This window comes from Coffea arabica, chromosome 4c, assembly GCF_036785885.1.
Source record: "Coffea arabica cultivar ET-39 chromosome 4c, Coffea Arabica ET-39 HiFi, whole genome shotgun sequence".
NCBI lineage: Eukaryota > Viridiplantae > Streptophyta > Magnoliopsida > Gentianales > Rubiaceae > Coffea > Coffea arabica.
Window position 1 is genome coordinate 2,907,560 of NC_092316.1, and position 15,421 is coordinate 2,922,980.

At 35.3% G+C, this 15,421-nt stretch overlaps 2 protein-coding genes across 2 annotated transcripts; one reads left to right on the plus strand and one right to left on the minus strand.

Moving 5' to 3' along the window:
- Positions 1-5,771: 5,771 nt before the first annotated feature.
- LOC113739622 (V-type proton ATPase subunit c''2) lies at positions 5,772-8,858 on the plus strand. Its single transcript, XM_027266889.2, has 4 exons — positions 5,772-6,015; positions 6,137-6,214; positions 8,223-8,393; positions 8,507-8,858. The coding sequence occupies exons 1-4, from the start codon at positions 5,906-5,908 to the stop codon at positions 8,676-8,678; spliced, it is 531 nt and encodes a 176-aa protein (XP_027122690.2). The 5' UTR covers positions 5,772-5,905; the 3' UTR covers positions 8,679-8,858.
- A 1,306-nt stretch (positions 8,859-10,164) lies between these two features.
- Positions 10,165-11,934, minus strand: LOC113739620 (caffeoylshikimate esterase-like). The gene is made up of 2 exons (XM_027266888.2): positions 11,317-11,934; positions 10,165-10,843 (listed from the first exon to the last, which is right to left on the minus strand). The coding sequence occupies exons 1-2, from the start codon at positions 11,836-11,838 to the stop codon at positions 10,385-10,387; spliced, it is 981 nt and encodes a 326-aa protein (XP_027122689.2). The 5' UTR covers positions 11,839-11,934; the 3' UTR covers positions 10,165-10,384.
- Between the last annotated feature and the right edge of the window lie 3,487 nt (positions 11,935-15,421).

Genomic DNA, 15,421 nt, shown 5'->3' on the forward strand with positions numbered 1-15,421 from the left:
TTTAATTTTTTTTTGACTAAACTGTATACTATCAAATTATGTTGAAAATTCATACTTTGACTGACAAAGTCAGAACAGAGAAGAAACAAAGACGGCACAAAGCAACAAAATAGCATATTGGGAAACAAGGAAAGGAATAAGACACGTTTCATTCGTTCCAAATTTTTTTGTCCTACTTTCTATTTTGAGTCCTATATAAAAAGTTAAAACGCTTTTTTGTCCTTTTTTTTTCCCCCTAATGTAAATCTTCTACAAAATTTTTACAGTATATTACAGTAAAATTTTAGACAAACGTCCAAAAAAATCAGGTTCCAAACAGGCTAGTTATCTCTATTTTTAATCAAATGCCATGTTACATTCGAATCCAAAATTTGAATTTTGAAAAATAAGATTAAAAAAATGTTCAAATACCACAATCAAAGCACTATTGATAAAAAATAAAAAAAAAAGATAGAGTTGAATTTTCTATGCGTGATCAAAAGTTTGGGACGGAGAAAGCAATTGTTGCGTCTTCGCTTAAGCGGGACAAAAGGGTTGCGTTGCATTAAAATCACGTTTAAAATTGAAGGAAATTCTTAAAGGTTAGGTGGTACAATGGTCTTAATCTGCTTCTTCAGAATTTCATTGTTCAGAGGCAAGAAATTGAGCAAGTTGTTGAAAAGCTTCGGTCCTTTTCAACAACTCAATTTAGGCTGTCAAGTTTGATTGCTCAAAGGAGACCAAATTGAGCACTTGATAGAGGGCCGAAAGAGAGAGGCACTTTCTGCAAATTTGCCATCTTAATATTTCCTGCCACCTTCCACCACCGCTAGATTCATTTCATATTCGCTTACGCAAAGAGTCAAAAAAATACCAACACTAAATGCCTGGGAATTGACAGGGGATTAATATATAACAGAAATCAAACGTACACTTATATGGCACTCGACTTGAATAAGATCATTTAAAAAAAAAAAAAATGACTTTAATAAGACCGTGAGGAGCCATGAAAGTAGCAGAGAAAGGTGATTTTGGAAGAAAAAAAAAAGGAAAACACAAAGGGCAAAGTAAATCACGATTAAGTAAGGCCTGAATTTTCCCTCATCTGGGAACACATTTTTCAAATAATATTTTGTTTGCATTATAAACATGTTTTTAACTCATATTTTTATCTTACGTATATCACATCACAAAAAGTACTACAGTGATTATTTCAAATAATGCTCTATCCAAAAAAATTCAAAAATCTTTTCAGGGTATGACGTTCCCTGTATAATTGCCCTCATGTATAGAAGCTTTTTGTTTTGTTCTCGACGAGCAACAATTACAGAATGTTAAAGAAACTTAGGGTGTGTTTGATAAAATTGAAGTTTGAAATTTAAAATCTGAAGTTTGAACCTATTAAATTATTAAATATTAAATCTAATACATTTGAATGCATATCACATTAAGTGATAAGTGAATAGCTTATCACTTAATTTTTAGAGCAAGTTTTGTCTGAAAAATTTAGTACCACTTACTTAACTTAGATGTTCTTTTTTTTTTTTGTTACTAAATGATCTGAATATGTTAATATCTGAATCCATTAAATTTAAATTTTGAACTAGATTATCAAATGGGGCCTTATCCTCAAAATCAAAAGTTTTATTTTAGCCAAAAAATGACGAACAATACACATCCTAAAATAAAATTTAAAAAAAAAAAAAAACAGCGTTGGCATTGTTTGTCATAACCGATAAACTTTCTGTACTCATTTTAGGTACAGATTAACACGCATAAAACAAAACTTTCATTTTTATTACACACTTACAACTAGCTGTCATTGCTCTCCTTACTTTTATATACTTTCCTGATTTAATTTCATAAAATAAAAAAAAACTAATACTTAATTACTGTGAGATCCTGGCGGAGTAAAGAAACGGACAAGTACAATCTTCGAGTTGATTGACTCACGGTACAAGGGGGAGGAATTAAATCAAATCGCAGGTTATAATATTACTAATTCAATCAGAACTGATTATTCTGACGGGCCCCAGCTCATGTGATAGATGAATATCTGGCTTAGTTTGTGGATTGGGCCACGAGGAGAAAAAAAAAATAGTACTCCCTCCGTCCCATTTTAATAGTCCTTTTGATAGTACTGTTTCTTTTTTCACACAGTTTAAGAAAAAGTAGTTAACTTTATTGGAAAAATAAATTTAGATTGCTATTTTCCTAAAATACCCTCACATTAAATTCAGTACAACTTTATGGGAACTTGAATTGATGGTAAAAAAAGAATCAACTCTCATTAAATAGGGTAGGTTTATAGTAACAAGTAACAACTACTTACATTGAATAAGGGTATTTTAGAAAAATTAAAATACAACTATATTATTCAATTGAAAAGTGGACTATAATTTGAGACAGATGAAAAAGGAATACAGGACTATCAGAGTGGACGGAGGGAGTATATTATTTATGCGGAACAGGCCCCTCTCTGCTCTATTTCCACGCTCTCCTACTAGTACCGATGCAGTAGACGACAAAAATTCTACTAAGGAAAGATTCTGGAAATTGATACTCCTGTCTTCTTGCCCCTCGGGTGCTATTTATTTCTTTTCTAATTAAATGCGAGAAGATTTGCTTAATTTATAAGTATACTCTGCAGTAATAGTCCTTTAATCCCTATGACTTATTTTTTAAAATATAAAATTAATTAAAAAAGTAAATAAATATAAGAAAATATAGGTAAGATTAAAAAGAAAAAATATATGAATGTTAAAAAAAAAAGATAATCATTATTAGTATATGTAGATATATGATAAATTAGGTGAATATTAAATGTATTAACGATCATTTTAAGAGCACCTTTTAGAAAAATCATATACTTATAACTATAAAAATAACGATGTCACCGTGCATTCTATAATAGATATTTAATAATAATAAATGCTCTAATTGCATGTCAGATGGCAAATCACCAAAAAAATAATAGCAAAAGTCAATTTTACCAGCAAAGAAACAGCAGAAAACAAAGAAAATGCAGAAAAGGACATGAAGGGGAATTCGGTGGCCACTGATGCATTAATTAGAAGTACTATATGCAACTAATATGTAAAAAATATGACCCAAAAGACTATTCCATCAATAAAGAGGGAGAAGGAAATAAAGATAACATGAAACTCCAACTTCTTTTTATATACTAGTACTAGTATAAGAAAATCTTTTTTTTTAGGTACTAATCGATAATATCCACTAATTTTACTTTTAACTTATTTTAAAGGGATAAAAACAAAAAAAAAATCCTCTATGATATACTTAATACACAGAAAAGTCTCATGTGATTTCAAAACATGCAAAACGATATCTTATATTTTGAACTAAATTGTAAACTAATATAATTCGTTAAACTTAACGAAAATGATGATCTAGGCCGTTAAATTTACCGGATTCTGTTAAGTTTTCCGTTAAATTTACCGGATTCCGTTAAGTTTAACGAATTCTATTAGTTTATAATTTAATTCAAAACATGAGGTGTCGTTTTGTATGTTTTGAAACTGCGGGATACTTTTCTATGTATTTTAATGGATTCCGTTAAATTTAACGAATTCTGTTAATTTATAATTTAATTCAAAATATGAGGTGTCGTTTTATATGTTTTGAAACTACGAGAGATTTTTCTGTGTATTAGGCATACTATAAAGATTTTTTTGTTTTTAATCCTATTTAAAAGACAGTCCAACTAAACCAAGAAGGACTACTAAAAGAGAATCCTACTTCTAAATTAAAAAATATATATATATACTATTGCACGTTTTTAAATTTCATTGCAGGTGACGAGTTTTGAGGCTGCTAAGCTACTAAAACGAATTGGTTAATTCACAGCCCCGAGTTCAACGTCAATCAACAGAAAAAGAGAAAACAATTTCGACAACTGCTACACAAAATTGAGGGAAGGCCGGAATGGTCCAAATTTTGATGAATGGAAAGCCAGTTGCGGCACATATTCTCACAACATATTCCATAAGCTTGGGTGACCGCATGGGACACGAGCGGACATTATTGGTCCCGTGCAATTCAACGGTGGAGGTTGCGTCCACGTGGACTAAAAAGGGTAATGATAGTACTACCAATTTGGCCAAAAATATCATCGACCTCCAGACTAACAAAAGAAAAAGCGTAGCCTGACGTGTGACCACATCCTCCCTTACCTCCGGACAAATTGCTGTTAGGTTTGGGCCCGTCAACTTGTCCGTGTACAACATGCCGACGTCAAATTGTTTCCCTAGTCGAATTGGACACTTTGATTTACTTTTTTTTTTTTTTTTTTTTTTTTTTGTCGACGGAGTGGGTGTCCGGGTCAAGTCCGTAAAGGCGGCCCGACTAATCCCACTTCGGCCCGGCCAAGCGCCCCAACTCGACCTAGCACGTTAGATGCACGGAGAAGCCGATGTTGCTGCGGAGGTTCGACCCCAGGACCTGACTGTCCGGAGGAAGAGGCGCCAACCACCAGCCCATTCACGTGGGGGCTGGACACTTTGATTTACTTACTATAATTGCTTTGTTTGGAAAGCAATTTTCTCGCCACTGGCCATTTGGTCCAGTGGTCATCATCATAATGATGATGTTAGAGGTCAGAAATCAACCCCTATCTCCCATAATTTGGTCACAATATGTGGCTGGTCTTAGTTGACCATCTCCTTGTCCCTTCTCTTAGACTAGGTTAAAGTAGGTTATTCAACATCTATCGTTGCCGGAAAAAAAAAAGTAATTTTTTCAAAAAAAAAAAAACGAAGTTTTCATGAACATAATTTTTAATTTTTTTAATTTTATATATATCAAATGACTATAATAATTTTTTCATAAAAATTTCAGAAAAATGCAATCCAAACAGAGCTATTATTGTTTATGCATGCTTCTGTGTTTTTTTTCTTTCCATATTAATTAAATTCATGTTATTGCGTTTTGTTTAAATTAACTTGCTCAGTGTTAGAATTATTACAATGCAAATTTAAGTTGTAACAAATGTTATTGGATGCATGAAGATGCTTAATTTTCCTTCCTTTTAACTGAACTCTTGAATTCGATTCTTTTATTTCTAAAATGCCAATAATTGTTTATGCAATTTTCATTCCAAAACAACCAAAAACTAATTGTTCTATAAACTACATCTAAAGCCTAATACAGAGTGGTAACTTTAAAATTTTGAAAGCCACAATTCATCGTGTTTGCTAATTTTAGCATACTAAAATATCACTTTTTTGGTCGTTCAAAATGACTGAAACTGCCAACTAACATTTTAAGGTTACAAAGTCGACCTTCGAAAATTGAATGCCTTACCACTTTTAATCTCTGAAAAATATCGCAGTATATATTATGAAATGACAAATTTATTGCTGTTTTCACACTTTCTTTAAGGAATTATTTTTGGTTAAATAGCAATTTAAACTAAATATATATATATATATAAAAATATTTATTCTCCTAGCAAGTAATTTGTTTTTCAGAAAAAATTTCATAAATTGATTAAAACAACTACTGCATTAATTTGTTAAAGAAAAATATTCATTTGTGGCATTTTGAAATTAGAACAAAAGGTCAGGTGAGGAATGCTAAAACCATTAGCTTACCATTTTAAACGTGCTCTGGATCTTCTGCTATCCGTGGGTTAAATAGTAGGCCGTGCAGCGACTGGTTTGGAGTTTGGACGCCTAGGAACCCGTTGTCAGAAATTGGGCTGAGAACTTCTGGATCAAGCCCATCTAAGATACTATCATTGTGACTAGTGTTACAAAGCCCGAATTCGAGCGCAATTTTAAGTGACAGTTTAGGACATCCAATCGTCAACATGGTTCCCCTATCCATCGATCGAGACTGATTAAAATCTCTCCCGAATTTGTTAGGATACAAAGGTTTTGTTCCTGGTGGAAAAAAATTGTTAACCATGGAGTCTTCGAGCTCATGGTCGCGGGCTTTGGTTCAGATCTCGCCCTACACTTTCTCCGCCATCGGAATCGCCATCGCCATCGGTGTCTCTGTCCTCGGCGCTGCTTGGTATACTAACTTCTGCTGTAATCTCTTATCTTCAAAATTCACTAGCGTTTCAATTGTACAAGATTTGTGATAGCTGAAATTGAAGAAAGCTATTATTTGCGGGTGCAATTATTGTTTACAGGGGGATATTTATAACTGGAAGCAGTTTAATTGGTGCGGCTATTAAAGCCCCTCGCATTACATCAAAAAATCTTATCAGGTGATAATTCCTTTTCTTTATTATCGTTATAAACATGTTTTGTGGGTTAAATTATTTGCCTTTCCGGTGGTGAATATAATTGATAATGCATGTTCTGATTTGAAGTGGTAAAGTGATGGTAAAAGTGTAAATTCGAACGTATTGAGTTATCTAATGAGCCTTAGCTTAATGTCTTCTACTGCTATGCCAGAGTCAGAATTGGATGAGGCCGTGTAAAGTTTGAGATTATTCCTTCCTTTCTGCTTTTCATTTCCTCAACAATGTTCCGGTTAGGTCTTGCTTTTCATGAACATGGCATTGATTAGTAGCAGGAGCTTCTGCTGTGTAATGTTATCATTGCAGCTGTAAGAATGTGTGTTTTTTATCTAAAAGTGTCATCACAAAGATTTCTTTAAATGAAATGAACTAGATCGTTGCTAACAGATACCTATGGACAAACAATGCAACATTTGTGATTCAAAATCTAGAGCACGTGAAATGTACTTCTTATGGTTTTCTACCAGTTAATAGAAGTAATGCTAACATTGGTTATTGAAAATTAGGCCTTTTTTTTGGGGTTTTGGGGGGGGGGGGGGGGGGGGGTTGAGGATAGATTTGATTAAACAAGATTTGATGACAGGTGTTAAACCGTGAGGAGCGTGACTTGGATTATGTCATTGATTTTTTTGCCCTAGTGCAAATGCCTTTTTTTTTTGTTTGTTTTGGGGTGGGGGGTTTCTGTATAAACAGGTTTTCCATCCGGACCTTATGATTCAAAACAAACAATAAACAATGTTCACATATGAGTTTATCATGACGTCTAAGATGTATTATTGCTATGATTGAGAGTGTTATATTCCCAGTTCTCATGATGGAAAAAATAGTTAAATTTTTTATCTTAGTCAGCCATTACAAAGATCTCTTCTTGATTTTTTTTCCCCTTTTTGCTTGGCCAAGGTGGTGGAGGCCAGTTAATATGTGCCAATGTTAATAATGAACTCTTTTCAAGCTAAATCTGGTGGCTATGCTATGGAACTAGCTTTATTTTTCCCATTGATATACATCTCAGATATTTCTTTCCTTTCTCTCTTAGTCTTCTTGTAACAGCATTCAAAAGTTAAATAGAGTTTCAAAAAAATCGTTTTCTTGTCTTCTTTGCATTTATTTGGTTTCTTTTGGTATTTTCTTTAACTATTCTCTTGCACTTATCTGGTTTAACGTTTTTGTCTAATCATTTTTGGGGATGGATATCTTTTTTCTGTGTCTTGTTTCTAAGTGTTAGAATTGTCAAGGAAACATGCATTTGTTCTAGAGGAGGATGAAATGTTTATTCCTACTTTGCATTTATTACCATGAAATTAAACAAGATTGGTGTATGTCGACAGACTCTTTCAGGACTATAAAACTGACAAATTTACTAGGGGTCCTCTATTTGTATATTCTATATGCTAAAGAAGTAACTTACTTCCTAGGGGACTTTCAGTGTGAAAAGAAAATGATAAAAGAAAGAATGAACTTGGGTCCTGACTTCAGACACCTTTTGTTTAAAGTGTCTAATTAGATCTCAAGACATTAGGTTGGATAAATAATTTGTGTCTGAGAATTGATTTGGTAGTTTCTTATGGAACACCATTTGTTGAGAGCCAGAAAACAAACATTTCCCAGTTTTCACCTTTCTAATCATAAAATATATGCTGAAGTCAACAGAAATGCCGTTGGGCTGAAAACCTTTGCTTTTGTCACTATTTTGTAACCCAATACAGTTTTTTCGAGCCATGCTTTTATGTAGCGTCATTCATCTGGCTCCAAATTCTGCCTATGGTGACTGTTAGGTAATGCTAGATGTGTTGTTTATATTTGAAGAATAATGAACTTCTGGATTGTGATTGTGTTATTTTGTAATAATTATCACCTAATTGTATTTTCTTGATTAGGGGTAATTTTTTTTATATTTATGAATTTGTACATCTATCTTGGTGCTGCAAATGATTTTTTAAGCTGCTTCAATCTCATTTTATTTTCTGTTCAGTGTAATTTTTTGTGAGGCTGTAGCTATATATGGAGTTATTGTGGCTATCATTCTTCAGACAAAGTTAGAGAGTGTCCCTACTTCCCAGATATATGCTCCAGAATCCCTTAGAGCAGGCTACTCCATCTTTGCTTCAGGAATAATTGTGGGCTTTGCAAATCTTGTCTGTGGGTAAGTTTCTTGGTTTTTCTATATGTTTCTGGTGACCTTGAGCATAAAGCAATGTCTGCTTCATTTTGATAACATGTTTTATCTTGCTGTTTCTCTTGTGATCTTTGACAAAGGTTATGTGTGGGAATAATTGGAAGCAGCTGTGCTTTGTCTGATGCACAGAACTCCACACTTTTTGTTAAGATTCTGGTTATCGAAATTTTTGGTAGCGCACTTGGACTGTTTGGAGTCATTGTCGGAATCATCATGTCGGCACAAGCTTCATGGCCCTCAAAGAATGCATGAGTTTGTACCATCACAAGGTCATTGCTGTATGATACACGAAACATTTTTCTTCTTTATCCCTTGCTTTCCATCTTTTCTCTCTATAAGGCATTTAAATAGTAGATTCTGTACGAGGTGCTTGAACTTTAAAACACTTGTTGATCGATCGTGTGTTATAAAGTCATTTGGGCATTCATGTCATGTTTCATCTTGCTTTATGAATCTTGTGATCAATCAGTACCATGTAAATCTGTATTCAGGGGCCAGTGGCTCAAAGAAAGACTTGGCTGGGGTCACCAGCGTATTGTGTTTGAACTTCCATGCAAGGAAGTGTGAGGCGAGTTACTTCTCTAAACGTCATCAGTCATGATATAGCAATTTTAGGAAGCCGAAAAGAGAGTTTTGGTTTTGTGCAAGGCCGGAGTTGATGGAGTGGGGCGTTGGGGAAAATTATAAATTAAAACATGTCTAAAATATTGACGAAGGAGCTATAGACGGTAAGAAAATCTGCCCCGTCCCCTAGTTGTGATCTCTGGAGTCTCGCTAGATGCTTAAAGTCTGCACTGTTTGTATCTTGAAGTAGCACAGGCTGGTACGGCATACTGTTGATAACTGGCCGTGCCTATTAATCCATTACAAGAGACACAGATTTAACCGTCACTAATAGCAATGTCTTCTTCTTTGAGCACAGTATGAATCATTGATTAAATGAACGAATCAATTGCAGATTCTAGTCGAGTGTGTGCTGTTCCAATCCCTCCAGGAATCCTACATATCATATTATCCTTGTGGGGGTCAGGTCTCCGAAGCAATGTGAAAGTTTTGCCAGCACGAAGATGATTGTCATGATAACAGTCCCTGGACTTGAACCACCCGGGCAAAATCTGACATTTGTATTCGATTTCTGGACAGCTTTCATATGGTTTTTAAAATCAGTACCAAGTGAAATGTTTAAACGGTTGCTTGCTTGATTTTGTTCTTATATAACTCTGCATCCCTTCGGGAAGCTAATGCCTTGGCTAAAATTAGACAGCCGAATCGATGAATCGATTACCTTTGGTGGCCCTCCGTCGGAGTGGATGGTGAAAAACCTCAAAGAAGATTTTGTGCTTTCAGACGTCAAAATCGGAAGTTGGTGAGTGAAGTTGACATCTAATGCTCCGAAATGAAAAACAAAGAAAACAAAAGTCGGTGTCTCTTTTTTTTTTTCTTCTTTATCTTCAAAAAAAGAAAAAAAAAAAAAAAGGTTGATGTTATTTGAAACTTGAGATGGACGTCGCTTGTTTTTGGGGAATAAAATTGGTGATTGACTGATTCTTGTGATATAATAGTGCGTCCCAACTCTGCGATAGGTAGGCCTTTGGAATAACTTTCCAACAACTTTACCTACCACCACTGTCCAAGACTAATTGGAGTTGGAGACAGTAGTCTTCACAAAATAAACAGCTCACTACCAAATTGTCGGAAAGTTTGCAAGCCTGTGCCGTAAGCAATCGAATATCTGTGATAATCAAACAGAAAAACCATCGCTTCCAATTGAAGACAATTCACCAGCATAACTTTTTCGTACAAATAGAAGAACACTTTCGATTCAGCTTAACATTTAAGTACGTTAAATTAATTACAAGCCATAATAATAATAATGCCTCTACGCCCCTCCCACTCGTATTAATCAATATAAAGTTTTTCAACAATCTTTTTTTTTTTTTTTTTTTTTTTGAGAACCCCTACGAGTATCCATTACGTTTTGCTTTTGGACCGTACTTCTGAGCCCTCTCATCAATCCAAGCCCTCATGTCAGCCAACACAAGGTTTGCACTCTCGTCGGGCTCCCCTTGAATCAACGAATGGTACATCCCATCGTATAACTTCAAGGTTTTATCTTGGCTGCTAGCTTTCTCGTACAGCATTTTGGAGCCGGACGGGCAAGTGACCCCATCAGAAGTCCCATGAACGGTCAAAAATGGCACCGTCACCTTGTGGAAATTGTTCTGTACGTACTCAGTTTGCCTCACGAGCTCCCTCATGGTCCCGACCCTGGGCGGACCTGTATATCTTCTTGGATTTCCGGCGATGATCTTCAACTTCTCAGGGTCTCTTATAGCCTTTCCCACCATCCTATTGTCTGGCATTGCTGCCCACGTATCCGCCATGCCAAATAACAATCCATACACGAATAGCCGCACCTTCAATACATAATAACATTTCATGTTTGGTTAGAAAAAAAAAAAGAGAAAGAAAATATTTGCAAATTTTGCAGTTAGATGATCAGGGCATTCGACCCGTGAAAATAGACCCATCAAAATAAAGTGGCAAGCACCGACCATGTTCCCTACTTCCCACCAAACCAAATACTATGCATGTATTAGCAAATGTTTAGCAATATTAGATTCTTTCCAAATTTAATGCTAAAATTTGACATAAAACAAAATTCAAACCTTTTTTTTTTTGAAAAAAAAACAATTGAATTTATAAATAAAACATTCCTTTTAAAGGCCTAGAAAGTTGTAACCAAATAGTACTACTAATTGCCTCATCTTCCATTATCCCGTCCCGTCAGAGTAGCAGTGCCCCCGCCCCCCCCCCCCCCCCCCCCCCCCCCCCCCCCCAAACAAAAAAAAATTAAAAAATGGAGGACGTGAGAAGAGTAGCAGACTACCCTGGATGGCTGCATCGGTTCGGGGATGACAAAAAGTGGGGCCGAAAAGATCACTCCAGTCCAGGTGTCAGGCTCAGATTGGAAGTAGATGAGCAAAGTAGCCAGTCCACCCATTGACTCCCCAAACAGAAAGGCCGGCAAATGCTTGTACTCTTCACTGTTCCTCATGCTCTTGAAAAAATACAACGACGCACCGGCGATCTTCTGCATATCGCCGAGGTAGCACGGGATGCCCTCCGACCGGCCATGACCAAGGAGGTCGGCGGCGAAGACGGCGTATCCCCAGGTGGCATAGCTCATGCATATCTTCTGGAAGAGCCAGCCGGTGTCGGAGCCGTAACCGTGGCTCATGTACACCGTACCCTTGATGGGTTCTTGAGGGTCCAGTGGAAGAAATGACTGTGTAAAGAGTTTTCCGTTTGGGGTGTCGAAGTAGGACTTGGTGTTGCGGACGCCCTGGGAGGCGTAGTATTCCTCCTCCGGCATGTCGCCCCAGAAGTTTGGGGGTGGTTCTGATGGCATTTCTGCGGTGGTTGAATCGGTGGGTAGGAAAACTTAGGAGAGCTATTCAACAATAAAGTTGGTCGATATGGATGGAGGGGGGTGGCCAACTTAGGTGGCTTTGGGATATATATATAAATATATGGATTTGGGCAGGGACGGTCATAAGGGCCAAGATTTGCCCACAAAATTTTGTGCGGCTGAGATTACATCATATAACTTAATTTTCGCGTCAAGTGTGGGATCCATCACTATCTATTGTGAAAATACATCCTGTGAAAAAAAAGTTACACGATATACAAAGAAAGTTACGCGCAGTTGATAATAACCAAAATTACCCGGGACGGTTGCAACCATGCCCCGAGTCCATATATATATATATATCCGTCAGGGGCGTAACGGGGAAATACATTTTTTTCTTTTTCCATATACTATAAGTAATATTTATCGGATTAAACTTGTATATACTACCCAAAAAAAAAAAAGAATTGAGATGAATTTCAATTACAAAAATAGTAGTATTCACACGCCATTTTCTGCTAGTTACACTCTCATTATTTTATTTTATAATTTATAATATAATTTAGTAAATAAAAATTATGTGATAAAAATGATAGTGAAAGTGTGATTAATAAAAATTGGAGCATGAATAATATTTTTTTTTCAATTATTACATACATTGTGAATGTATACAATTCATCTATGTAATATCCATATTTATGATGAATATAGATCTTCGCTCCTTGAGGAAAATGATCCAATCCTTTATGGAAGAATCAGAACATTGAGAAAAAAAAGAATTTTAAAAGATGGGAATTATATATATATAAGATGACTTTTTTTTTTTGTTTTATGGGAAATACTTACTACTCCACTATAATTAAGAAGGGTTCTACTTCCACTTCTGCCAATCCTGAAAGGGATTCTTGCGGAAGAGTGGGAGAGGTTGACGTGTGGGAGTTGTTGGGCTGACTTGTGGTAGGGCCTACCACGCACTGGATGAAGAAAAGTTGCGGCATGTTTGGGTCGGGCAGTCTGAATGGGTTGGGATAAATGGACTGTATTGGAGTTGGTGGGATTTGGATGTTAGTGAATTTAAGGTGGGCGGTTCCGCGTTCAGGGCTGCCCAACAACCGTAATTGATATCCTTTTTTAAACCGATTCTGATAAATTGTTAACGTAACGTAGGATCAAGCCAATAGATTAGTTGTACAATATTTACGTTGGTTTGGTCAAAAGAAAAAAAGTAAAGAGCGCGCGAATCCTGTGATGTATCTGTCGCGACGGTAATGCCTTTCTCGCCCTTTTTGACTGAGACTCATAACCGCTTTTTTTTTTTTTTTTTTTTGCAAGTCATAAATTGGAATCTAACTTTTGGCTGGCTAATTAAAAACGAATTACCATGGTACAAATTTGTTAGGCAAACAAAAATGGGACAGCAGTGTTTGTGTCCGGCAAGACACAAGAAAAGGCCACGGCCTTATTTGATAATTCAGTTTATCACTTAAATTTAATGAATTCAGATTTTAATATATTTATACCGTTTGATAACTAAAAATCGAACATTTAAATTAATTAAGTGACACTGAATTTCTTACGTAAAACTTGCTCTTAAAATTAAATGATAAATTATTCACTTATCATTAAATGTAATATACACTCAAATATATTAGATTTAATATTCAACCGTTCAATAAATTTAAATTTCATGCTTCAATTTTATCAAATGCACCCTACTACGGTTGAGATGCATTTGGGTTTATTAATAGACCGGTCGAGGTCTATTCAGGTCATCACCTTCGGGTTTACGTGGAATCATTATTGCTTTAACCCAAGGTCCTTCACTAACGTATGCTGATGCTCCTTTTTTACTCGGATAAGGTGAACTGGTAATGCCTGTGATCCTTCTCTGAACCCGGTTCAACTCTCATCTTTATTCTCTTTATTTAGTTTGAGTTATTTTAATTTACCTTTTACCTGTTGGCACAGACTTTTACCTTGATTCTTCTTCTTTTTCTTTCTTCCCTCTTTTTGAACCATTTTGTTGGCTGACCCTTAATTATTTCGTGATGCTCGAAAACAGCATCAAGATGTCGGCAAATGAATTTGCTATTCGGTTGCAAAAAGCACACGGCTGATGATTATAACTTTCAAGACATCTTTGAATTATGATTATATGTGAATTGGACCCCTCTTGACATCTACAGATTTAAAGCACTGATACTCTATCCGAACTTGTGAAAAATGCCTATACTAAAAATGTAGGGGTAAAAATATATTCTATCAGTCCCACTTTTATAGTCCTATATTTCTTTTTCATCTGTCCCAAATTGTAGTTCACTTTTCAATTGAAGAATATAGTTGTATTTTAATTTTTCTAAAATACCCTTATTCAATGTAAATAGTTGTTACTATAAACCTACCCCATTTAATGAGAGTTAATTCTTTTTTTACCGTCAATTCAAGTTCCCATAAAGTTGTATCATATTTAATGTGAGGGTATTTTAGAAAAATAACAATTTAAATTTACTTTTCCAACAAAGTTAACTATTTTTTCTTAAATTGTATAAAAAAAGAAACGGAACTGTTAAAATGAGACGGAATGAGTACTATTTAAACTCCAAATATGTTCTTATTTCTTGGCTTATATTATGGACAAATTGAAGGGGCCTACTGGAACAAAAAATTTGAGGCCCTTGTTGCCAATTGACAGCTGTAAGTTTAAGCACAGCATTTGAATGAGGCCCAGTCCAATTGCTCAACTACACTTGACCACTCTTCTTCTATTCTTGTCATTTGCTTAACGCAACAACTTGAACAAAAAATTAGGAGAAAGCATCAGCTGGGCCCGGTAACCAATGCTGTCAATCCATCTGATCTTCTTGTTGTGGTAGCTTTGGGGAAAGAGCGACCATCCCAAAATTAGGCGGGGACGTGCAAGGGAGTTGCTATGATCTCATCAATTCCAATTATTGAATCGCATCTGTAATTGTGTAAGGTGACATTAAGCATTGATGATGATCCAATAATAACGACAAGGCCAAAAAATAAAAAGAAAGAAAAGAACAATCTAACACCAATAATTTTAGGGGGTGCAATCTAATGTTGTTAAACTCGGATCGGATAGTAACTCGACTAAACTATTAGGTAGGGAGTCAACTGGTCAGATCGTTCTAAAAAATGCGCTGACGTTAGCATGACGTTTAATTATTTTATATTATTATAAGTTTCAGAAATATTAAAATTAAGTTATCGGTTATATTTGGGCAATCATAAAAAATGTACCAAAAGTATTAGACTTGTAATCAAATATACACCTAATAATTATATATATAATATAAATTCATGGTTAAAATACGTCCATTCTCCAAAACTACTTGAAAAACTAAATTAAAACGAATTAATGCAAGTTGGAATCACTGATGCTAAATTAATGAGATCATAGAGAGCGAGTGATTTTGATATTTATACTAAATGGGTGACATTTTCTTGTTTGTATTAATAAATAAAAGTGTTATAATTTAGGTAACTCAAATTATATTTGGAGAAAAGAAGAAAAAAAATGTTTGAGAACCAGGTCAACTAGTCAAATCGAGTCATTGGT